This window comes from Mus caroli, unplaced genomic scaffold, assembly GCF_978045245.1.
Source record: "Mus caroli unplaced genomic scaffold, Mus_caroli_1 scaffold_2, whole genome shotgun sequence".
NCBI lineage: Eukaryota > Metazoa > Chordata > Mammalia > Rodentia > Muridae > Mus > Mus caroli.
In genome coordinates this window covers 120,858,333-120,881,829 of record NW_028227257.1, presented here as the reverse complement: position 1 = coordinate 120,881,829, position 23,497 = coordinate 120,858,333, and the positions used below count along the sequence as shown (strand labels likewise).

General features: G+C 49.0%; 1 protein-coding gene across 5 annotated transcripts in view; it reads left to right on the top strand.

The window, feature by feature from the left end:
- Tanc1 (tetratricopeptide repeat, ankyrin repeat and coiled-coil containing 1) overlaps positions 1-23,497 on the top strand; it is a 237,244-nt gene that overhangs the window by 208,380 nt on the left and 5,367 nt on the right. For all 5 annotated transcript variants that reach the window (XM_021177913.3, XM_021177906.2, XM_085834887.1 and 2 more), the window contains 7 exons: positions 136-321; positions 2,843-2,921; positions 15,913-16,046; positions 17,372-17,495; positions 18,184-18,359; positions 19,874-20,006; positions 21,784-21,875. In XM_021177913.3, coding sequence (XP_021033572.1) covers positions 136-321; positions 2,843-2,921; positions 15,913-16,046; positions 17,372-17,495; positions 18,184-18,359; positions 19,874-20,006; positions 21,784-21,875 — 924 coding nt within the window. The remainder of the gene's footprint in view (positions 1-135; positions 322-2,842; positions 2,922-15,912; positions 16,047-17,371; positions 17,496-18,183; positions 18,360-19,873; positions 20,007-21,783; positions 21,876-23,497) is intronic.

Here is a 23,497-nt window from a genome sequence, read left to right as displayed (position 1 = left end):
GCTGTCCAGAAAGACAAGTTGGAATGTGAACCCTTGCTCTTCTGCAGTAGCATGAATTTGCATGTAGCCTTCAGGGCACATTGCTCCCAGAGTAAAAGGATGCTCACCGTGACCTTTCCCCGACTTCTCCCCCAGGTGGACCACTTGGATAAGAAGGGCCAGTGTGCACTCGTCCACAGCGCACTGAGGGGCCACAGTGACATTCTCCAGTACCTGCTGAACTGTGAGTGGTCGGCAGGCCCTCCCCAGCCTGGCACCCTGAGGAAGAGCCAAGCCCTGCAGCAGGCACTGACAGCCGCCGCCAGCATGGGCCACAGCTCGGTGAGTGGGGCCATGGGGGTTCCTTCCGGAGACATGAGGCTTTGCGGCCCAGTTGTTTGGTCACAGCCTTCTAAGTTGAGAGCCACAGGCAACAAAAGGGAATGGAGATTTCAGAAAGTCGCTGTTGACCCTGACCAATGAAGTGCTTCTAGTGCTGCTGTCCTGGCTGTGACCAAGGTGGGGAGTGAAATGTTCTCCTCAGGAGCTCTGCTGGCTGTTCAGTCTCTCCCGCTCTCACTTCCCCTCCTGTTTGCTCTTCCCTCCCGGTCCCTTCAGTTCCTTCTTTTGTCCCTATAACCTTTAGACTACAATCACATGGAACCCTAGTTCTGAAATCATTCTGGAGTATTTGAAGGGTTTTTAAAACTCAAGCGTGGGTGTTTTGAGAGCCCGTGAGAATGAATGCTCATTATTTGAAGTTGCTTCACCCAAGCAGAGATTCCGCGCTCAGTTTCCTCCTGGATGTCACTGCTCTAGGTTTGGGGATTTAATCATCTTCAGCTGGCCTGGTTCTCTGCCTTGGCTGTGAACATAATAACGTTTGCTCCCGTTTTGCTGGTGTTTCTCACTCTTTGTAATCTTTGAGCAATTGGAGGTGCCAGTGTTTGGAAATATTCTTTCCCCAAAATGACTGAAATTTGAACGCCAAGCTGGCTGGCTGGCACTTGGCACTTATACATGATGGCAGATAAACATATAAGCATGTATTGCTGGCTGGCTAATATTTGGCATGCATAAATGATAGTGCTAAGTACACATATCTGAAAACTCAGACATTTTCCTCTTGTATTTGTCTTAGGTTTTTGTTTTTTTTTTTTTTTGAAACAAGACCTCAAATAGCCTAGTCTCTGTAACTCTGGATGTTCCTGCCTCTACCTCCCAAGTGCTGGAGTCACAGGCATGGGCCACCATGCTCTCTGCCTTGTCCTCCAGGCTGAATCTGTGGCTCCAACATGGGAACAGTTATCTCTGGGAGGTAATGAGCACATGCACACCCACACATGATGCACACACACACACATGGTGCACACACAGTGCACACACACATGATACACACATACACAGTGAACACCCACACACGGTTCACACACACACACATGATACACACACACACGATGCACGCCCACACACGGTACCCCCACACCCACACATGATACACATACACACACACGGTGCACACACACACACGGTGCACACACACACACACACCCACACACACACAGGGTGCACACCCGCACATGATACACAGACACACACATGTGATGCACGCCTACACACGGTGCACACACACACACAAGGTGCACACACACACACACACACACACACGGCACACATGCCCCGTGTATGGAATTGATTCTGTTTTTAAGTCATGTGCCCCACTCAGGAGCTGGCCTGGAGAACATGAGCAGAGCCTGCCTTAGCACAACCAATTACCAGTTCAAGCAGAAGTGCTAGAGTCTAAGAATTCTAGAATCAAAGTCCCGAAGAGGGTATGATTTCCTTTCGCCATCAGAGTAAATGCCCAAATGTTCAGCACACACTTAATCACCGTCTTGGGGTCAAAAATCTAAAACTGAGATGAGCAGAGGTCAGGCTTCTCTCTGAATGCCCTCAGAAGGGCCTTTATGGCTTTGCTAGCTTCTAGAAGCCACTGCCTTCTAGCTAAGGCTGCTTCCTCCATCTTCGTGGACACAACCTCCCTTGCTGCCCCTCCCTCTTACTCCCTCCTTAGACCCTGATGCCTCCTGTCCAGTCCTAAGAATGCTGTGGTTGTACCAGGTAAGCAGCAGACTGTACACCCACAGAATTGCTCCATTTCAAGGCCCGTGATTTCCTCCTGCTATTTACGGAGCTTGGAGCATCCTCGGATTAGAAATAGAGCCAGTCAGCCTACTGTAAACAGTATGGATTGGGAGCCTGGAGAATGGCTTTGTCCCAGTCGCCTGTCACTCAGGATGCTGCTGGCTCTGGTCCAGCAGGTACAGATACCTCATCTCCCCAAGGGCAAGCTCTCCTGCCTCCAGCTTGGGACCTGCTCTGCTTTTTAACAGGAAGATGCCCAGAAGGGAGAGGAACAGAGCTGTCAGGAGAAAAATCACCTGGACGGTACTGAGAGAAAAATTTCACTGTTAAAAGAAAATCACACCTTGTTTTCTTTCCTCGTAAAGAATGGCCTAATGGTGACTTATGCAGAAACTGCACTTTATGTGATCTGCTGGGTCCTTTGTTGATTACATTGGCATATTTGGGTCATGTTGGAATTCATTAGAATTCTGAGTATCCAGTAATCCTGAACAGAGTTGCTGCAATTCCCTGAGATTGTTGTATTTTTTAATTCTCCCCAGTGAAAGTGTGAATGGCATATGAATTATGCCGGGAAATGGCTTTCATTATGTTTTCTTCACTTGCACAGCACAAGATAATAATGGTTAAAAAACAACACTCTTTCCTTTGATCTATGGGCTATAATAAACACCCATTGCTCTGAGAGCTCATTAAATCACCTTGCCACATCTGACAGGTCGTCCAGTCCTTGCTGGGAATGGCAGAGGAACATGAAATCGAAGTCAACGGCACCGACACGTTGTGGGGAGAAACAGGTAATTATGCTTCCAGTGTTTGTAGTCAGAGGCCATGTGCGTGATGTCCCAGCCCCGATGTGGCCTGATTGCCTTAGAGTGGCTGGTGATGCCTGTACTCCTGTTTTCATTTTGTCACGAGGCATTTGAAGCCTTAAAGCCTTTTCAACTTGCCAAATGAGTAGTAGAACTCTGGAAGCAGTGAAAGGGACTCCTTTTGAGTTAGACGGGCTGTTACCCCGTGCACTTGAGGGGCAACTGGCACACGTCTTTAATCCCAGCACTTGGGAGGCAGAGGCAGGTGGATTTCTGAGTTCGAGGCCAGCCAGGACTATACAGAGAAACCCTGTCTCGAAAAAAACAAAAAACAAAAAACAAAAGAAAAAGAAAAAAAAAAAGAAATGCCTTAGTAAGGCTTCATGTTCGCACACGTCCCAACCCACCTGATCCTTCCTTGAAGCCTGGCTAAGGGATCCAGGCAGCAGGTCCATCGTCAAGCAAATCAAAGATGGCTCAGTAGGGAAAGTGTGGCTCAATGTGTCTTGTGGAATGAGGACAGAACTCAGGTCTCACAGACCCATCTAAAATACTTAATACAGTCTGGAGTACCTATCAGTTGGTCAGGGTAGGAGGGCTGCCTGACTTAGTGGGAAAAAAGATTAATATTCAAATTAATGAAGTTACTGCTGCTTTGAAAATTTCCATTCGACAGATGTAGCCAAGGTGCTTTCCTGGCTTCATACATGATGCACTTAGATGCTTTATTTATTTATTTATTTATTTATTTATTTATTGCACAGATTTGTTTCTGACTTCTTCTAGGTTATTTTCTTAACAGAACAGATGGTGGTGCGGAGAGTTTATTAGCTAGTTCACACTTGGGAGAAACCTTAGAGATTTTCCTGGTGGGAGAGCAGGCCTGCCCTCCAGAGTCACATGGCCTGCTCTTGGAAGCCACCATCAGCTGGCTTCCTATGGCTTGCTATGGACTGAAGGAGGAGTGAGCCATGGTGTGAGTTACGGAGACAGTGTAGATCCAGATGGTGTGGATCAGCCCCTTCCCCACTGAGATTCTGCCAGTTGGTTGATGTCTGAAGAGACACTTGAGAAATTAAAGACTTCTCACTTAAAAAAAAAAAAAAAGAAAAGAAAGGTCCACATTTATTATCTCGTAGATTCTGAGAGCCGGAAGTCTAGGCTAATGGGGCTGAGCTCCCAGCTTCAGAATCTCACCAACTGTCATCTAGGTATTGGCTTGAGATGTGTTCCCATCAGACTCACCCAGATTCTAAGCACTGAGCTTGGTCACAGGATTCCTCTCTTTCCAACTGTCCGGGGGTCTGGTGAAAAGTCAGACGCTGTGACCTGGAAACAGTTCTTATCATCATCAGTAGGGATTTGGGTGTATTTAATCAGCCAAGAGGCTTTATATTTGGGGGGTTTCTTCCTTTCATTTATTTTTTGAGAATTTCATACAGTGTCTTGATCATACTCTCCTTCCCTGCCCAGAACTCTCCCTCACCAACTTCATCATGCTCATTCAGTCTCTCAAAAACCAAAAAGCAACACAAAGCACACACACACACACACACACACACACATCCAATAATGTTGGCCAATGGAGACCTGCCCTGGAGTGTGGTTGACAGGCCCAGTGTCACTCTACTGAAGAAAACAGGTTATCCCTCTTCCAGCAGCTATTGGTTGGTTGCAAATGGCTCCTTGGTGAGGGGTGGGCATTTGTTCCCACCTCCCCTTCTCCACGCTGGGGTTTTGTCTAGTGAGGATGCCCCATAGTAGGAAACACTGGCTCTAGGAATCTCTCAAGTAGGGTTTGGATCAGTACAATTCTTGCCTCAGGGCCTAGTGGTTGGTGGATTGGCTGAAGTTCTGGTTGGAACTCGGGGCTCACACTCCAAGCAGTCCCGGATCTTTGAAGTTGGAGAGATGGGGGATAGGCAAGAAGCTGAGGACAGGGACTGATCTGTCCTCATTGTTTGAGACAGATTTGGCTGGCCTGGAATTCACTGTAAAGGACAAGCTAGTCTCTGACTTGTGCAGTCTTACCACCTCACCCTTTAACTGTCAGAATTATGTAGGCATTCACCACCATGCCCAGAAGTCAAGAGTTTTATTGATTGAGAGGATTTGAAAATGTAACGTTTAAAATAAGTAAAGGCCAGGCCAGCTGTCCATCGAGCTTAGAGAGCCACAGCAGCCCTCCAAGAGTCCCGGGCTTCCTTCATCCCTGATGACCGCAACCCTGAACCTTCCTGCCTGCCACAGCTGCCCATGTCAGGGGAACAGCCTGACACCTCACAAGGCACAACTTAGAGGAGAGAATATCAGCAGATTTGGGGCCCGACTGCACGTGTGCTGTCTGGATGCTGAGAGCTGTACTTCGGATTTGACCATTGGGGTCTATTACTTGACTCCAAGTGTGGCATTGAGAGACATGTGGGGTGGTGAGCAGGGTTCTGACTTAGCACACCCTGAAGTGACAGTGGTTCACAGGCCAGCGAGTCACAGCCTTCATCACCAGCTTCTTCTAAGCAGCAGGGCCTGGCCTTTCCTTAGCGACCATAGGGTAGTGCTCCCCACATGTTGTGTGGTGCTCCCCACATGTTGTGTGGTGCTCCCCACATGTTGTGTGATGCTCCCCACATGTTGTGTGATGCTCCCCACATGTTGTCTGGTCCTCATCACAGTAGGAATTCTCAGCAGTAAGAGTGGTTGCTTGGTCGGTGGCTTTGCCTGGTTCTCATTCTTTTTTGTTTTTAAGAATTATTTATTTTATTTTGGTTTTTCGAGACAGGGTTTCTCTGTATTAGCCCTGGCTGTCCTGGAACTCACTCTGTAGGCCAGGCTGGCCTTGAACTCAGAAATCCACCTGCCTCTGTCTCCCAAGTGCTGGGATTAAAGGTGTGCGCCACCACTGCCCAGCTTATTTATTTTATGTATATGAGTACATTATAGCTGTCTTCAGACATACCAGAAGAGGGCATCAGATTCCATTACAGATGGTTGTGAGCCACCATGTAATTGCTGGGAATTGAACTCAGGACCTCTGGAAGAGCAGTCAGTACTCTTAACCGCTAAGCCATGGTTTCAGCCCCTGGTCCTCATTTTGAGTGTTCTCAACAGTGCTTTGTGTCCAGAACATCCCAGGCCCTTGTGTGTTGGCCACAGGGTAGGCCAGGGTCCAGAGAATGACTCCTGTGCAGGGCGTGGGAAGGTAGAGGAACAACGGGAGCTTTATATGGGGAATGCACTCATTATTTCTCCTGGAACCCTTGTATCTATCTGTTTACAAGTCTTCTCCGTGTAGATCTAGCTGTAAACAACTTGGCTTTAAGATCCTAGCTGGGGGGAGGGGGTTGTCAAGGCAGTTTCCACATCTGTTTCAGGCACACCCACCCATGTTTGAAGGGTGCAGTGTCTCTGTGCTGTCTGGCACTCAGCATCTGCTATCACTGGCGTGTCATGCTGAGAGGCGAGCACCAGCTCCTGCACTAAGTATTTCTGCACTGTCGTCAGGACAGACCCGTGCAGGGTCTGTGCACCCGCTTCACAGCATCCATGTCTGGGCATCATGACCCCTACTGATTGAAAGCTGGAGGATGTCTGAAGTGACGCCCGCTCTCAACCAGAAAGGCCAGGGAGAGATGGGGAGGGGTAGCCGGGAGGAGGAGGCATGGATGGTCCTTAGTGCTTGAACTGATAGGTCCTCACGTGTCATCAGGAAGAGCTGGCTCAGAAGAGCAAGAGCTTTATTGCAGGTTCCAGAGACTTTCATCTAAAACAGTGTTTAGTCTGAGCACTGTGATGAACCCACATGTTTTAGAAAACTCCTAAGTACCTGCTGATTTGGGGAGCAGAGGGCTTTACTTAGAAACCCTTCCTTTTCACAGAGCTGCTGCTGCTGCTTGTCTGGGCGGTGTTTAGAGACAAGCCCTTCAAAGTGAGTTCTGTGGTTGCAATAGCACTGAGCCACTGCCTTCCTTTCCCCACGCCTCCTTCCTTGTCTCCTCTTCCTTTCTCTCCTCTCCTCGTCTTCAGAGGAGAGTGAGACCTGTTAGCAGAAACGGCACCACCAATGAGGCTGCCACTGTACCACCCACAGACTGTCAGATGAGGATCATCCCACAGTTTCTGGGCAGCCTGAAACATGGCGGGAGCCCATCAGATGCCTGGATTATCTGCCTCAGCATTCCACAGCCATGACGAGTCAGCCCCGGCTCCCACAGAGTCCCAACTGAATTGAGTTACTGTTTCCACATCAGTGTTTGAAGTGTTTGTGGAGAAGACCAGGGACACTTCACTGGCAACCTAATGCAGTGCTGTGGGAACTGACAGACCATGTTCCCAGCGCCAGGCTTCAGTCCGGCCTGAGTCTGCACCCTGCTTCTGGCTGTTTAGATGGAAACAGGGTTCTCACTTTGCAGCCTACTCTCTGAGAGCAAGGGCTTCTCTGCCATGATTCCCATCTGCCTGGTCTGCAGAAACTTTGTTTCCACAGACTGTCCAGCTGTTTCATCAGGATTAGCTGTGGTACACACACTGTGGGCTTCCCGAGGACCGGAATTCCTGTGTTTCTCACTCTCATGTGACTGCTTGGCCTAGTGCTGTCCTGGGAGTTTCTCCAGGGTAGAGGTGTTGGCCACTTGTATCACTTGTGCTATCAGTTCTACCTGTGGCTGCTGAGCAGAGGAGTGGACAGTATTGGGCTCATCTAGGACTTGCTGTGTTGGGTATTGACCAAGTGAGAACATTGAAAACAAAAGAAAGCTTTACAGCTTTAAGGCCAAGGATGTTCATTTCGTGGAATGATTTGGGAGAAGCACTTGGTAGATAGGGATAGCGCAAGAGAGACCAGTGACACGATTTTGTTTGGTGATAGTCCTGGCCTGCCATGTTGGATTCATAGCTCTGTGTATGTGTGTGCGCGTGGGTGGGTGGGGGCGGGGGGGTGAGTGTTGCTGCCAGCTGCTGAGTGTATCACTCCCTGGTGTAGTATAGCCATGGTCCCTGCACACCTTCTCCCCCTTGTCTCTATAACATCACCATCTCCTGACCCTTGCCTGCCCTCCAGCAAGCTGTTGTATATTGACTTGGTCCTGGGCTTTGTGACTATAGGATGATAGATGCCTCTGGGGGCTGTGCTTTCCTAGTTTCTGAAAAGGGGTGTCCCAGCATGTCCCATCAAAGTAGGTTAAGACTGACTGAGATGCTCTGTGTAAAGTGTCAGGTCTTTTGTTTTGAATCAGTGCTATTTTTGTTGGTGAAAATTTACAAGCGAGTTTGGCTATAGTAAATAATTGGTTCCCACCACCAAAGCTGTTCCTAAGGTGAGCCAAGTTTTCTCTTCTGTAAGTGGAATGAGAGATTTGGGTTAGGGAGTGTGCGCGAGCACAAGCTTCCTAGTCCTACTCACTGTTGGCTATTCCTGGGCAGAATGTGGCCACCTCTGTCCCAAGTATCACCCTGTCGGAGGGGTGCTGTGTTCTCCAGGCCTCCAGTTGTAGGGCAGCCTGGATGCATATACCTACCTGCACACAAGGTCACAGAGCTGAGAAAGCGTTTCATCCTTTGTAATTTAAGTGTCCCTCCTGACTCTGTGGACTCACTTTTCTTTCCGTTCTGTGGCTTTTGAACTAATATCTAAGGTTTAGGGGGTCATGGAAGCCTAGGTTTACCCATGGCTACCTCAGGCCTCAAAGAACGGAGTAGGGTGCCTTATTATTTTCTAATGACTGCTTGTTCATTTTTATTCTATCTTTGGTCTTTAGGTAGATTGGAGAGCTTTTAGTAAGAATTTATATTTTAACCTTGCTGTGTTCAATTTGGTCCTTACGACATTCAGGGTTTTGTTTTGTTTTGTTTTGTTTAAAACTTATTTATTTTATGTGAATACACTGTTGTTCTCTACAGACACACCAGAAAAGTGCATCAGATCCCACTACAGATGGTTGTGAGCCACCATGTGGTTGCTGGGAATTGAACTCAGGACCTCTGGAGAGCAGTCAGTGTTCTTAACCACTGAGCCATCTTTCCAGCGCCCCACATTCAGGTTTTTTAAATACACACATAAGTGTGTGTATTTACTTAAAATGTTTGGGACCAGAAATGTTTCAGACTTGTGAGTTTTCCAGAGTATATGGGTGTTTTCATAATTAGCAATGCTCTAAGGTTGAAAACTTGGAGCATAGTTAAGCAGGCATTTTTGAAGAGTTTCACAGTTTGGCTTTGAGGATTTGGGACACTCACCCTTTCTTTGTTCCCCCCATAGCACATGACCAGGTGAGAGACTAGAGAAAAGGCATGTGTCCAGTACTCGCTGGGGTCTGCCGAGAATGTGAAACACTGACCTAGAAATGTGACATGCCCTCCTGCCTTTGCTCGGACACCCTCTGTGATGCCCTCCACAGGACTCTGTCCACCTCATCTTGTGCTGAGATATTAGGGAGAGAAAGACAGACCATGATACATGTTTTCATGGCCTCGGTGACATTAGGCACGCCTTTGGTGTCTTGGCAGATAGCTGCATCTATCGGAAGTGTGAACACTCTCAGCATGCTTTGGGAGTGACAGCTGTTCAGAGCTGTGGTCTTCGTTCCGGTGTTAGAGGAACAAGGTGTTTGTGAAGTAGGAAGAATGTCAGCTGTGCCTTAGGAAGCTGTGTTCCCGATGCTCCCAAGGCATAGTTGAAATAATATCAGAATAGGGTCAAAAGTTGGGCAGGACTCAGATCCACGTAACAGCTCAGATGTGCGTGCTACACATTGGTACTGATGTGCTCGTAAGATGTTCCGCTGTTCTGGTCTCAGGAGCCCCGTGGCCAGAGTGAGAAGGGAACACAGCCATTGCACGCTGTTCATACTGTCTGTGGGAAAGCTTGGTAGCCCTTTGGGGGCACAGGATCTTGTTCTGGTCTTTTCCTTCTAAAGACATCCACATGTCGTTGTTTGTGAATTCAGTGTCTTTAGGAGAGACCTCCTACAGGCAGCAGTGAAGGAGCCAGGAACTCAGGTGGCATCCACTCTCTTACTTCGTGGACCCAGGCAAGCTGATGAGCTTTTCTGGGAACAGATGAGACTAGCTAGCGCGTGCCCCCCAGGAGTTGTGTATGAAATGGTTTCCTGGATACACAAAACTAGACGCTCTTCACACACGGTGTAGTGTATCATAGAGTAGGTTAGTGGGGCTGGAGGGATGACATTTGTTATATTACTTAATATCTTAGTAGTAATAACTTATCATAAGTCTAGCTGCATGTAACAGCTCTTGAACATCTGTCAGCCGCTGAGCACTGCAGAATACCACAGGGTAGGTTCTGTTTAACCTCAAGGAGCACATTTGAGACCGCTGTCTAGTACACTTGCGTGAGGTTAAAGGAACTGAGCTACAGAAAGTTCTACCTCTTGCCCTAAATCACAAAACAAATTCTCCTAATCTACTGGCTTCTAACCCGGCCACAATGAGGTGGCCTTTCTGAGACCCCGCCCCCCACTGTTTACTTCTAACTGCTGCCTTCCTATATACATATGTGTGTGTGTGTGTGTGTGTGTGTGTGTGTGTGTGTGTGTGTGTGTGTAAATGGGAAAAGCTGACATAACATGGAAATAAATTGAACAAACGAACACACACATCTAAACAAAACTGGGCTGTTGTGCTGACGGTGACCTCATGGCCAGAGAAAGAGGGTATAGCAGCAGGTGCGGGCTCTTGCTTAAGAGCTCAGGGGTATTCATGAAGGGCAGTTGGTATTTTCCATAGGTAATGTGTGAAAGGTAGTTATCTAGCTTGGAGGAGTGGTCTCTACCACCTTCCCTCCAAGCCTCCACGTCAGGTCTGAGAAGCAAGTAAGATGCATCCCTGGTTCTCCTCCTCGGGGCAGCATCCCTGGTTCTCCTCCTCAGGGCAGCATCCCTGGTTCTCCTCCTCAGGGCAGCATCCCTGGTTCTCATCCTCAGGGCAGCATCCCTGGTTCTCATCCTCAGGGCAGCATCCCTGGTTCTCCTCCTCGGGGCAGCATCCCTGGTTCTCATCCTCAGGGCAGCATCCCTGGTTCTCATCCTCAGGGCAGCATCCCTGGTTCTCATCCTCGGGGCAGCATCCCTGGTTCTCATCCTCGGGGCAGCATCCCTGGTTCTCATCCTCGGGGCAGCATCCCTGGTTCTCATCCCCAAGCCCTGTACCACTGCAGGGGCCCACCCTGTGTGTGCTTGAGTGACAGCTCTGTTAGAACACTTCATAAACAGCCTTGTCTGTGATGAGATGACTGTGTTCCCAGCAAGCTGACAGTTGAGAGTTGTTTCTTTTTTTAAAATCAAATCTTTGCCCGGAGAACTTCAATATGTAAAGGATCCTGGCAAATGATCCATTTTATGGTGCCAAGGAGTGTTTCTCCGTGATGTTTTCAGTGAGCTCGGATGGCTGAGTGTCAGTTAGGTTTTTCCTAAAATGAACATCTGCCGGGACGAATCTGCTCATGCTCAGAAGACAGCGCTGCCAAGGTGAAATCACTCAGGATTATCAGGATGGGGGGGGGGGGGGTGGCGGGGGGGGATGTGCTTGCTTTTTTTTTTTTTTAATTTAATCACACAGACGATATCTTGTTAAGCGATTGCCAAGTAAAAGCACTTGTGCCTGGCTTCAGTGCCTCATGTTCACATGGACTGGGGCCTTTCCCTTCACGTGTCCTTGTGTTTTATTGGCCGAACACAAAGCAGCAATGTCCTCTTTCCCACCCTGGTCCTGCCTTTCACACCCCACCCCTACCCCCACTCCTTTTTTTGTCTGATGAAGCCAAGTTCACTGACCCTCATTAGAGCTGGGGCCAAGGTTGGCTTTCTCAGCAGGATGGTTGGAATTCCTGAGCATAGCTTGTTTTGAGTTTGTTTGTTGTAGCCCTCCATGCTTCCGAATATGGGAATGTGGTATCCTGAAGTCCTCACCGCTGTGGAAACTTGAGATGCATCCCCGCCTGGGGAGTTTGGTGATGGAGCTAAAAATACTCACTCTGGGTAGAAGAGGAAGCCAGTGCTCCGGTGTCTGTCATCAGCGGTGTCTCCTTAGGAATTCCTGTATAGAACCTGATCTGGTTTGAGGCTGAGCAAAGTGGACCTGCGCTGACAGGTTCTTAATCCCCCCACAACAGATCTGCACTAACAAGCACACAGCAAATCAAATCTGGCTGTGGAGAAAGAAGGTGGAATCTGACCCTGTTGCCAGGCCTGGCAGGGCGGGCACGCTTGTCAGCTTGTCAGCTGCTCCAACGTCCGGCTTCTCTGCCGGCTGGTGAAACACACGAATCCTATTTTTAGCGCAGGGCTGTCTGATGTGTTACTGTCAAGACTTCAGCAGCAGCTGCAGCAGAGATTCCAGATTCCAACTTAAAGGCACCCCGTTTCTCACAGTGGTGAAGCCCCCTCACTAAATGAGAGGGGGGAGTGTTGAGGAGGTGGACCATCCAGTCTCAAATGCAAGACCAGACTCATCTCTTTCCGGGGACTCCTAGGTCTCGCTGTGCAGACACATGTGTGTGCTCCTGTGCACCTTTGATTTCTTTCTCCTCCTGCTTGGGTCCAGCCATGGAAAGAGGAGGAGAGTCCCTGAGTGGAGGAGAGTTCCAGAGCAGCAGCTGACTCCAAGGTCTTTTATGACCCACTTGAGGGCTCCTGCAAGATCAGTTGAGATAATGTATATTATAGGAGAAGAAAACAAAACAATTTTTATATCCTTCAGAACCCCTAGGGGAGGGACAGACCTTTTGTAACAAAAGGCACGTCAGCTGGAGCTGTGCGCACACCAGTGTTACTCTCCTTGAGGCAGAGGTGCACATGACAGAGAAATGAGCATGGCTCACAGAGACTGCACAGACCCAAGCTTCAGACTCAGCCTCTGCATAGGCTAGACAGACACAGGTAACGTGGGCGAGGCCACACGTGTGAGGTTCTCCAGTGAATCCATACCTGATCCTCCCTGAACAGAGGAGGTGTCTATCAAGGGAGGGTTCCCACAGGGACATCAGCTTCCCACATAAAGTGGAGCAGCTCGTCCATACTCAGGGCTTCTTAGGACATCTGAGCATCTCAATATAGCTTCTCTTTCTGCCAGAGGCAGATGGTGGTGCTAGAGCCTGTAGTTCCTGCCTGACTTCTTACAGGGACTGAGGCTAGCTCTACCACTTCCTTGGAGAGCAGAAAGGGTCCAGTGCTACTTCCTGGAGCAGCGTTCTAAGGGCACTGGACAGTGCCCTTAGGGTGTGCTGTGCTTTGTTTGTGGAACACGTTGACAGCCAGCAGATGTCAGCCTATGCATCCTCATGGTCAGGCCTGAAAAGGCTGGTGTCAGCTTCCAATCTGCTGCCTCCTCCGGTCACCCGACTTACTCCTTCTGTGCTGTCCGCTGCAAAATCAAGACACTTGAGGTCAGTCAGAACAGAGTCCCTTGAACACATTTTCCTGGAGAGCTGTGCTGACCTACTTCCTGAGAGAGAAGAAGGTGTTGTCACTGAGTGAGGAGGAACTCACACTGAGCAAGAGTGGTCTGGTGGAACCAGGCCAGCAGAATGCCCCTCACCTCCCCAGCGAGAGGGGAAGCTACTGAAAGATGGACAGTGCCGACTGTAGGGTCCACATTCATGCCTCAGGGGCTTGGGACCAGAAATACCATGACAACCAGCTTGTCTTTCTGGAAAGATGGTGGCTGCATGTTCCTGCTGTCTTCCTGGGCTTTAGATGCTAGGCCCCCGAGATGAGTCTTCCTGGTAATCTTCTCCCTCCCACGGCTCCTGCCTTCCTCCTTACTCCCTGCACAAGGCTGGGAGTGGGACTCAGGTGATATTAGCAATCTCAGAACCAGCTGTCTGGTCTGCAGTGTCTGTGTCTCTGTCTTCTGTCTGCCTGTCTGTCTGTGTCATGGTTAACTGCAGTCACCAGGGCCATGTATAAGGGAAGCTGGAGTAGTTATGAGCAGAGGGCAGAGGTTAGGAGCCAACCCTGGTGGCATAGTATTTATAGAAGGCCCCAGGAGGAGCAGGCGTCAGGCAGCTGTGTGGGAGGGGCCTGGAGAGACAGGTCCACGCATGCAAGTGGATGGGAAGCAGCCTCCCTGATCACAGGTGTCTGAGGTTCTCGTCACCATATCCCTAGCTCTGATGAGGAGGCAGATCTTGGGTCCCACTCTCTCCAAAAGGAGCATTCAAGGTCCCCTCTCCAGACTGCTCTTGCAGTGTGGGCTTTTACTCACCGAGTCGAGCGTGTAAGAAGGGTCTGTTGTGTTGTCGAGTTGTGTTTAGGTGTGGGGCATGTATTTTCATAGATGTGTGAATTTCCCATCCTATGTTCGCTGGCGTCTCCCACTACTGATGGCAGTGTGGGTAGTGTCCAGCTTGAGGCCTCGTGAGGAACACTGTCACACAAGTGTGCATTCACCCAATCTGACTCCCAACTGCTGTCTCCTGCCATCATTCCCACCAGTGAGGAGTGGGTGACCCCCTCATGCATCTCTCAGTTGCATCGGCTGCTGAGGAGGCGGGCACTTTCATATGATCACTGGCACCGCCTTGCTTTTGTGAAGGGTTTGTTTCTGCTGTTTCCCATTTGTAGCTGAGAAGTCCACCTCTTTCCCCCATTCATGGGGATACTGCTGTCTTCTGGAAGTGGAAATTAAGGATATATTTAAAAACAGTCTTCCAAGCAGGCACGAGAATGGCACCACGGGCATGCTTAAGCTGCTTCCTCCTCCTGGCAGCAGGTCGCTCCCTTCTAGGGAGCATCTATCCTGTGCGGCTCAGAGCTACGCTGCCCTACTGGCCTGGGTTGTCACTGGCACCTGCTATTGTCTTTTTTTGGACACAGTTCACGTGACAAGGCAGAAGCCAGGGCAGAGGTGAGTGGAGGCACTGAGAGTCGCGTGAGCGCTCTTTCCCGATGGAGCTGTGCTCCACACCACACCCAAGAGGCATCCACCCCGCACCTTAATTTTTTCTCTTATGATATGGGATTTTAACTTGTTAAAAGAGGTTTTATGGGCTGGAGAGATGGCTCAGTGGCTAAGAGCACTGACTGCTCTTCCAGAGGTCCTGAGTTTTCAATTCCCAGCAACCACATGGTGGCTCACAACCATCTGTGATGGGATCTGATGTCCTCTTCTGGTGTGTCTGAGGGGAGTGACAGTGAACTCACATATAATTTTAAAAAAAAAAAATTTTTTTTTTTTTTAAGAAAAAGTTTTACATTCTGGCAAAGCAGGAATGATGGGTGCTTTTGATTGTCTCAGTAATTTTTTTTTATTTGAAAAAGCTTTTGATTTTTGTTTATGTCTCTATATGTGCATACCACAGGAATGAGGGGGCCCTGGAGGCCAGGAAAGGGCGTTAGGTCCTCTGGAGCTGGAGTTACAGGTAGTTTGTGAGCAGCTTAATGTATGTGCTGGGAACTGAACTGGGGAGAGGGCCATATCTCCAGCCCTTCAATAATTGTATTTCACTGAATGGACTTGGACTTGAGGCTAAGAGGCCAGCTTTCAGTATAGCACTAGTCTGCCAGTGATAAACTTAGTGAATCTGTGGTTTAAACAGAGCATGGTACGGCCTGCTAAGGTGTCTTTGCTCTCATGGCTCTAGCTGGTATAGCTTGACTTGAGTTGGAGGCCTACGTAGGACAGCTGACACATGGCTGGCCCAACAGTGCTGGCTGGCCCAACAGTGCTGGCTGTCCACTAGGCTGTCAAGTCCGTGTGGCCTCAGTTTGGTCCTCGTGGGTCTCACTACAAAGATGTTCAGTTTTCCTCACAACTTAGCAGCTAGCTTCCAGCGCAGTGCAAACTGCCCATTTCCAGAGACCCAGGGCTTGACATTAGCGGCATGCCACTGTGCTCAGTGGATCCCGGCTATCATGGAGCCCACCCTGATTAAAAGGGCAAGGGCACAAGCACTGAAGGTGATAAGGCACTCAAGGCCCTCTCACTGCACCTACTGACAGTCCCCTCCTCCCTCCCTATCTAGCCCTGACGGCTGCTGCCGGGAGAGGAAAGGTGGAGATCTGCGAGTTGCTGCTGGAGCGTGGAGCTGCCGTGTCTCGGGCCAACAGGAGAGGGGTTCCCCCTCTGTTTTGTGCCGCCCGCCAAGGCCATTGGCAGGTACCCAGGGGCCCTTGGATGCTTCAGGAGCGGTGGGTGGGGATGGGGTTCACTGTTGAGACCACCTGTGGCCCATGAGGCTCTTTCTCCTCCCTGCCTTCCTCCCATGTCCTTGTGACTGCTTCTCAGAGGCCAGCATGACAGACATGTACAGCCAGCCAGATGGACTGAAAGCCACGCCAGAGGCACAGTTGGCTCCCTTAACTCCAAGAGGACTAGACTACAGTGGTAGAGGGTTCACTGTGGCAGCGTGGCTGCCGCTGTTATTTTTGTAGTATGTTCGTACACTGAAAGAGGGCTTCCATGGGAGTTCTTGGACTAGCCATTCTTACGCCATCTTGAATTCAAGGGAACAGGGCATCATTGTCCAGCAGCTTCTTCCTTTGTTTTGAAACAGTGACCACATCTCTGCCCGCACTCAGTACCCTGTGACACATGGATCGTGCACACAAACAACTTCAAGACCACTCATTCATTATAGAATAGTATCTGTGATAGCGTCTGTACTAACCCTCTGCCTGTCTCAGTGTTTCCTAACTCACGGGGAAGGTGGGAGGAGTTTGCTGGTGAATAATGTGAGAACCTGGGATGGTACTACCTCTGCCGCTCTGGCAATGTAACACGCAGGGAATGTGCCCAGGCAACCTCCAGGCCAACCGAGCGGATAAAGTGGCTCCCTCCAGCTCAAGGAGTACGTCGGACTCCTTCCTGAGTTTCTGATCTTTCTCCCCAACCGTTAGTAGTATTATGTGTGGCATAAAGCACATTGCTGATGCTGGAATTTTGCTGACAGTTGTCCTCTGAGGACAAGCCACCCCCTCGTGCTGCATCTTAGCAAAGCATGTAACCAAGGGTTCAGAGTCACTCTCCTGCCTTAGACCCTTCTCTCGTGTAACGGTAGTTACCCTCTCAGCATTACCTGCTGATGTCAAGTCTGAGGAAGCTCGATTCTCTTAGAACGGCACAGTATTTGCATTCCATCTACAGACTGAGTGTAACTGGTTGGTTGGATCTATCGCTGCAGAACCCCAGATCCACAGGGCACTGTGCTTCTCCTCAGGACCAGTTTGGAACATTCCTCTCCCCCAATGGCTGTCCTGTCATCACCTGTTGTGACTGGCATGTCTCACTACCGTTTCTCCCTGATACATGATTCTCATACACATAATAACTGAAAGATACATAGAAGACGGTTTTGTTGAAGTGAATGCAGTAGAAAGATCGCTTGAGTCCCACGCATCACACCGCTGGTGGGAGAGATGGAGAAAGCGGCTGTGGTGTGGAGACGGGCTTCTCAGTGCTGATTATTCTCGGTGCTTCTTCAGGTTGTCCGATTGCTTTTGGATCGAGGCTGCGACGTGAACCTGAGTGACAAGCAGGGTCGAACACCTCTCATGGTGGCTTCCTGTGAGGGACACCTGAGCACCGTGGAATTCCTCCTCTCAAAAGGTATGGCATGCTGCAGTGCGCTGGCTTCTCTTGCAGGAAGAACTTTGTACTTTTGGCTCCCCAGTTAGATGTTTTCTAAGGTATGATGCAGCCCAGGTACTGATGGTCCAACTTTGGTGAGGACTCTCTGCCATCAGCTCTGCAGACCTGCTCAGGTTAACACGTGGGACCCTCAGCAGCCCAGGTTTATTCATGTTCTGTGAATGTGTTATTAGTCTTGGGGCAACCTACACCCCTCTTCAGTATGCCGTTTAAAAGAACCGAATTAAAAGTAGAAAGTCAAGGGAGATTTACTCAATGGGAAGAAGGATGAAGATCTGGAAGCCTCAAGTCCATCTTTGGAGTCCTGAAGTGAAATATATTTAACTCCAGGGCCAAGGATAAGTGCATGTGAGCAGTCCTGTTGAAGGTGTGGTCCCACCTGCCATTGATCCGTCAGAGGCTGGACTTCCATCTTGTCCTGTTAGGGGCTCCAACAAGTTGTTAAAACTCCGAAATCTCTTTTGGGAGACAAGTTCTCCCTCTGCCTGGTGCTTTTCGTTCTCTGGGCATGAGATTCTTGGGGAATTTTCTATTCTTTAGGATCTACTGTTTAGCAGTCTGAGAGTAGATTGAGAGACCCAAGTGTCTCTTTAGAGCATCTTCGTGTCTGCCAACCAGTTATAAATGGACTCTTCCCTTCCCTCAGGTGCTGTTCTTTCTTCCCTGGACAAAGAGGGCCTGTCGGCATTGAGCTGGGCTTGTCTGAAGGGTCACAGGGCAGTGGTCCAGTACCTGGTCGAAGAAGGAGCAGAGATAGACCAGACAGACAAAAACGGCCGTACTCCCTTGGACCTGGCCGCTTTCTATGGCGATGCAGAGACTGTGAGTACCTGATGGATGTTCACTTCTGGTGTGTGCTCTTCCTCCTGTGTGCAAGATGGGTCAGCATGGAAGTTGGTTCATAGCGCCCTGCAAAGTTGTGTCTGTCATGGACTGTGTGTGTGTATATACACTTGCCCACATGGTGTATGGGATCTTTTCAATTATCTATAATTCTGTAGGTGCAGTTCAGTCCAAGACTATTAGTCAAGATTTTAATGTGCTCTTTTTTAAAGACGTAGTTATTTATTTTGTATACAACGTTCCGCCTGCATGTATGCATATTCCTGCGTGCCAGAAGAGGGCATCAGATCTTATTACAGATGGTTTTGATTCACCATATGGGTAGTAGGAATTGAACTCAGGACCTCTGAAAGAGCAGCCAGTGCTCTTAACCTCTGAGCCATCTCTCCAGCCTTCATGTACTCTTAAAAGCCTAAAAGTACTACCCTACATATACCGCAGACATGGAGGGCGGCATGTTTGCCCTGCCCGTGGTTTTATCTTATCATGAGCTGCATATAAATAAAATTCCTCCATAGGTCATTCAGAAACCACTTTCACCTAAGAAAATGCATTATTTAAGCAAATAGATAGATTATAATATACTAATTGTTTTAAATTATTTTTAGTTATAATTTTAATTGATAAGTTAGGATTTCCAGGGCAGACACCATGCCTTTACCAGGCTGCACATCCCAAACCTGAGTCACCGGCATTGTGGAGCTACTAGGGACTCTGCTTTTATAGTGGCATGTGTCTTGACAAGAGGATGGCCTTGAGAGATACATGCTGTGCCGTGGAACGGCACTGATCTGGGCTGCGGCTTTATTTGTCTGTCCATCCATCAGTAGAAATACCACTGGACAAATATCTCTTAAAAGACACCACTCAATCTTTTTAGCTATGAAAATGCTCAGAAATGCACTTGCCAGACCATATGGTAATCCTTTGGGTTTTTAAAAATAAGGCCTCACATAGCCCAGGCTGTAGAGACTGTAGCCAAGGTTGGCCTTGCACTCCTGATCTTTCTGCTTCCACCTCCCAAATACTCTGATGGCAGGCAGGTGTGTACCACTGTCCTTGGCTGTTGTTCTGTTTTTAACTTTCTAAGGACACCCCACCAGCACACAACCTCAGACTGTGTGGATCTGTATGTCTGGAACAAGCTAGAACTCATGGCAGAAGCCATTGCTAATTGCAGGTGAACAGGCAGAACAGGCACAGATCATGCACCTCGGCACACACCTGTCTGCCTGTGGGCATCTTCATCACTGACATTTGTCACTGACATCACTGACTGATGACAGCAGAGAGATGTTCGCGATTGTAGTGCCTTTCTTTTGGTGTCACATTGGTTTTATTTCCACATGCCCCCATCCCCCCACCATGACCAGAGCCATCTCAAGAGGATATAAAGCTAATACTGGTACCCCACAGTCAGAAGGCAGAACTGGGCAGGGGCCTGCTCCTGCCAGGGACTGCTTTTCAGGTTTCTGCTGGCCCTGCTGTTGTAGGTGCTGTATCTGGTGGAGAAGGGAGCCGTGATAGAACATGTGGACCACAGTGGGATGCGCCCCCTGGACAGAGCCATCGGCTGTCGAAACACTGCTGTAGTGGTTACCCTGCTTAGAAAAGGAGCCAAACTAGGTCAGTGAAACCCACTTCCATTTGGCAGAGCCAGAGGGTTGGCTTCTAACATCTTACCTGAAAGACCTAAAGAGTACCTGCTAAGGGGCCAGAGAGTGCAAAGCGCTCTCTCTCTCTCTCTCTCTCTCTCTCTCTCTCTCTCTCTCTCTCTCTCTCTCTTTCTCTCTCTCTCTCTCTCTCTCTCTCTCTCTGCCTTCCCACTCCTTCACTTCTGTCTCATTTAATCACAGACATCCAGAAAACTGAAGCTGCTTATGATTTTCCTCTTTTAAAAAATTACATATTATTTGTGTGCATGAATACAAGTTACACACAGAGGTCCAAGGACAGTTCACGGGAGTTAGTTCTTTACTTCTGTCTCATGGATCCCCAGCCTTGGAGACAAATGCTTCCAGCTGATGAGCCATATTGCTGGCCTTTAGCTTATAGCATTCTTTCCAGGTAGGTAGAGAGCAGAGGCCAAGGGGGAGGGGCAGTCTGGGGTCATGAATGGACACTCACATCAGGAAGTATTAGTGTCCTAAGTTTTGACTGTCGTGAGAACTGAGGCAGCCTGCAGAAGAAAGAGTTTACTGGGGAGTTGCAGTTCAGAGGGTGAGGCCGTGGCCAGGGCAGGGAGTGTGGCAGCAGCAAGCAGGCAGGCAGGCATGGTGCTAGAGCAGTAACTGAGAGCTTAGATCTACCACAGAAGCACGAAGCTTCGGATAGAACTTATCCTCGAGCAGGGCCACACCTCCTCCAACAAGGCCACACCTCCTAATCCTTCCCAAACAGTTCCACCAACTGGAGCCCAACCAATCAAATGCACGAGCCTATGTAGACTATTCTCATCCAAAACCCACTTAGGTTCTTAAATGCAGATGGACTGAGCATCAGTAGCTCAGAGAGCCCTGGATGAAGAGCAGCTGCTGTCCTGGAATTGTCAGGGACAGCTTGTTGAGAAAGTCATGGCTCCAGTACACACAATTTCTGAGAAGGAGGCACCGAGGAGGTCCTTGGAGCAGGAGTGGGCATATATGGGGGTGGCGTGGAGGCCCACATATGTGGCTAGCAGAGCATCACACAGATTCTGCTCGGATGCAGAGACTGCCAAAGTGCCCCTGGTTTTGTTTGCTCTCCAGGCCCTTTGACCATGAGTAGTTGTGGGTATGGGGGCTACACGAAGAACAATCTGTCCCGGTATTAAGCAGTTTCCCATTTTTACCTTGATCCTGTACATAAGTAGTGGGGATGCCATCTTTTTACACAAAAAACAGCAGGAACAAACAAAACACGGGAGCTCAGTGGCCTAGCAGTGTCCCAAGGCTAGGTCAGGGGCGAGAGAGAAGGCTGTAGCCAGTGTAGACCAAAAGAGAAGCTGGACAGGGAGGGGACAGGGGACCCAAGCTAGGACCTCAGAAGAGTGCAGGGGGCCTCAGGACAGTGGCCTCCCACCCTGCCATACTGGGTGCGTCAGGAAATGAGGAAGCCTTTGAGGGTTTAATGATGTCCGTAGAAGGCAAGCACCTTCATTTCTGTTAGCAGAACTAGGTAAGGAAAGCGTTTGTGGGCATTGGTGATTCCTCACGGGGGCTGGTGTGGATAAAATAGTTGAGACGCTTTAACCAGCTTGCCGGTGCCCCGCTGCCAGAAGCACCGAGACCCAGACCAGCACTGGCCTTGCTATGAGTTCCTGCAACGTATACTGTGGAATGGGGGGTGGGGGGTGGAAGGGGGCTGCAGAAAGCTGCTCCCTCTGGGCTGAGGAAGCACCCCTGACAGCGTGTTTATTTTGCAGGAAATGCCGCTTGGGCGATGGCCACTTCCAAGCCTGATATTTTGATAATACTTTTGCAGAAATTGGTAGAGGAAGGAAATGTGATGTACAAGGTACGTGGCTTGTCTCCCGTGCTGCTGCTGCTGTTGACCTGGGGCCGCCCCTCAGTTAGGTATTGGGTGCTGTAGCCATGCAGGGCAGGAACTCTCCAAGAATGGAAGTCCCAAAACATTCCAGCATGACCTCTTGTCTAGATGCCTGTTAATCTCCAAACAGCTGGACCTTAATGGGAAAGAACTTCTCTGTGTTTGAGGACAGTTGTTACTGATACTCCAGGCAGTGGCTAAGGTATGAGAGAGCCACTGCTGCATCAGCTGGCAGAGCCAAGTCCCTTGGCTTTTCCGCCTTTCAAAGATCCAGTTATGGCCCTGGACCTAGTTGGGAGGTACATGACAAAAGCATTTACAGAAGGAAAGGATGTTGAAGAGAGGATGGCACAGTAACTGCAGTTGTTGGCTGCTAAGCATGGCAGCCCAACTCTGAATCCTAGGCCCTGCTGGTAGAAGGAGGGAACCGAGTCTTATAAGTTGTCTTCAGAATTCTACACTATTCTGTGGCATGTGTGTGCCTACCTCATACAAATGTATACAAAATAAATCTTTAAAAAGAAAATTAGGGGGCTGGTGAGATGGCTCAGTGGGTAAGAGCACCCGACTGCTCTTCCGAAGGTCCAGAGTTCAAATCCCAGCAACCACATGGTGGCTCACAACCATCCGTAACGAGATCTGGCGCCCTCTTCTGGAGTGTCTGAAGACAGCTACAGTGTACTTACATATAATAAATAAATCTTTAAAAAAAAAAAAAAAGAAAAGAAAATTAAAACCATCCAGTGTCACCATGACCCCCCCCAACCTTTTACCTTTCAGATCTTAATTCTACAAATGTGGACGTTTTAAGTATTTTTACTGATATCTTTTACTTAATATAGACAAGTAATAAATTCTCAGTTACTCAAGAGATAGTTACTTTTTTCCAGCTCTTCCACGGTCCCTCAAAAATGCAAATAAGACCCACAACTTCATAAATTTGACTTTAAATTTTCTCCAAAGAGCTGCCAGTTTATCTCCATGGTGGGTAGTATGTGCTTCAGGCTCTGCGGTGTGAGCAGGCTAGCCTGCCCACAGCTGGTTCAGAGGTAGTCATGGGTTATAGATGCACAGGCAAGGGAGTGTGGCTGTGCCCCAGGAAAACTGTAAATACACGCCTGTGAGTGGTGGGTGGCCACACCTGGGTTAGGTAGTCGGGTAGGTCATTTGCATAGATGACTATTCTTTCAAGAACCTGTAATTAGGTAGAATTAAGAGTATGGGGGAGGGACCCAAGCTTACGACTGCTTTAATCCTTTTCACTACTGGGGAGATTTATTTGCTATGCTCTTGTTCCTTTCTTTTTCTTTTTTTTTTTTTTTTTCATAGTAACAAATAACTAGGCATATAGCATGACCCAGCAGGGTTCCCGGCTTGAAGTCGGTTGGAAATTGAGTTCAGGGTGTATACTGTTGTGGCTTTGAAGTGGTTTTAATATGGATTCTGCTAGGTAATTATGTCAGAAATATTAAGCCGTTTCCAGCAGGCGGCAGTTCCTGCTGTGCAAGGAGGCTGACAGAGCAAATGGGTTCCTTTGGCCTTGAGAGTGGTGTACTGTGTGTGGCTCTCATTTTTAAAGCCAATTCTTC